The 1,686-nt window shown below is 31.6% G+C and overlaps 1 protein-coding gene across 1 annotated transcript; it reads right to left on the bottom strand.

Moving 5' to 3' along the window:
* Nucleotides 1-437: 437 nt before the first annotated feature.
* On the bottom strand, nt 438-1,539 carry LOC117119934 (protein FAM227B-like; the record flags this gene model as incomplete). Its single annotated transcript, XM_033264913.1, has 3 exons — nt 438-515; nt 698-852; nt 1,373-1,539. Coding segments are annotated over 3 exons (400 nt in total), but the record flags the coding sequence as incomplete, so codon positions are not given.
* Between the last annotated feature and the right edge of the window lie 147 nt (nt 1,540-1,686).

The following is a 1,686-nucleotide window of genomic DNA, read 5'->3' on the forward strand; positions in this document are numbered from 1 at the left end:
GTACAGTAGCTGTTGGAGATAAGTTTGATATAAGTTACACATAGTTTCGAAGCATATTACTCATAGGTTAGAAATAATTTTTTGGTACGCTAGACAATATCTCGACGTATTTTGACTTATGAGTAACTTACAAGTAACGTGTGTAAATGACGACGTCATATAACTTACCTACAACTTATGGCTCGCGTATGCGGGATGTATGAGCCATACGCTGGCATACATTGAAACATTTTGTACATGTGCAATTGAATTAAACATAAACAGTATACATTAGTGAGGAAACGATTCTCTTGCTTACATTTTAAATTGTTCTAATATGTTCTAATATGTTAAGCGTCTCGAGGTTGTGTCAACGTGAGGCGCTATATAATTCAAGAATTATTATTATAACTTAATACAAAGAATAAAAAAATCAGCTTAGATTTTAATGTTTTCACCTTTGGTACTCCGCATTCAGAGCTCTTGATGTCTTCTTTGTGTTCTTTATTACATCTCTGTATGTTGGTGCATGAGACTTGATGTATACTTAAGGAAATACTTCTGTTTATTAGTATTCATTCACCCTTAACAAATATATTATGATTATTTAATACAAAGACTATAAATTTATCAAAGTTTGTCATTATCATAGTGGTTATTGTCGTCATCATCATCCTTATCATCATTTAACATAAATAACAAATGCTGGAAAGGATATTGTATCCTTGAGATCTCAGTTCTTCTGACCTGTCTACCATGGTTTTCATTAGATGAGAGTCCCTTTACATACAGATAGTGGGCTACCAATGGACTGCGCCCTCCTATGTTGAATAGCACTCGTTCAAAATCAGGGCCAGGACCAGTTTCATGAGACTAGAAAATAGATAGCAACAGTAACATTATGCATGAAGAAAAACAAATACAGGTTCATTAAATATAAACATGCTAAATCAACCAGAAAAAAATATCTCCATGGGTATGTAAATTCATTGAAGCTCATAAATAGAACTACACAATCAATTATTTTTAATTTAATAAACAATAACAAAAACCAAGAACATTAATGACGATATATATTGTATATCACCTTATTTATTCATCAAAAAATATAATAATCTGGCCAAGGCCCAAATTGCATGTTATTTACATTTTAAAAACCAATTAAAATATAAAAATCAATTCAAATGAATGGTATTACACTAAGACAATTAACGGTATATTGCAATTAGACAATTAATAAGGAAATTTGTAGTTTTAACCGCACATGCCCGTATCGAAGGTCAATCAACATAAACCTATGTAGCGTGTATATTTGTTTATGTTGGTTGACATTGGTACCAGCATGCGCAGTTCAAACTACATACTGGCTTATTCATTAATTAGACTAGCATACCTCTCTAAGTGGCATGGCTGTGGGTAATCTGGTAGAGGGTACAGCTGCTGTGCCTATTGGTGGTATCTTGTTAGACTTGCCTGCCATCATTGTTGGCTCCCGTGATAATCCGGGGTCCAACTCAATGCCAGTGTCTTCCTCTTGTGCAATCTCAATTGAAAAGTCAGCTATAACAGATAACAAATTAATTTCAAAATTGCTGTTTATCATAACAAATTTTAGACTCTAATAATAATAATAATAATAATAATAATAATAATAATAATAATAATAATAATAATAAAAATAGTAATAATAATACACAATTTATACAT

The sequence above is a fragment of the Anneissia japonica genome, unplaced genomic scaffold (genome assembly GCF_011630105.1).
Source record: "Anneissia japonica isolate Jap-2015-1 unplaced genomic scaffold, ASM1163010v1 scaffold20656_len2420_cov112, whole genome shotgun sequence".
In the NCBI taxonomy this organism is placed as follows: Eukaryota; Metazoa; Echinodermata; class Crinoidea; order Comatulida; family Comatulidae; genus Anneissia; species Anneissia japonica.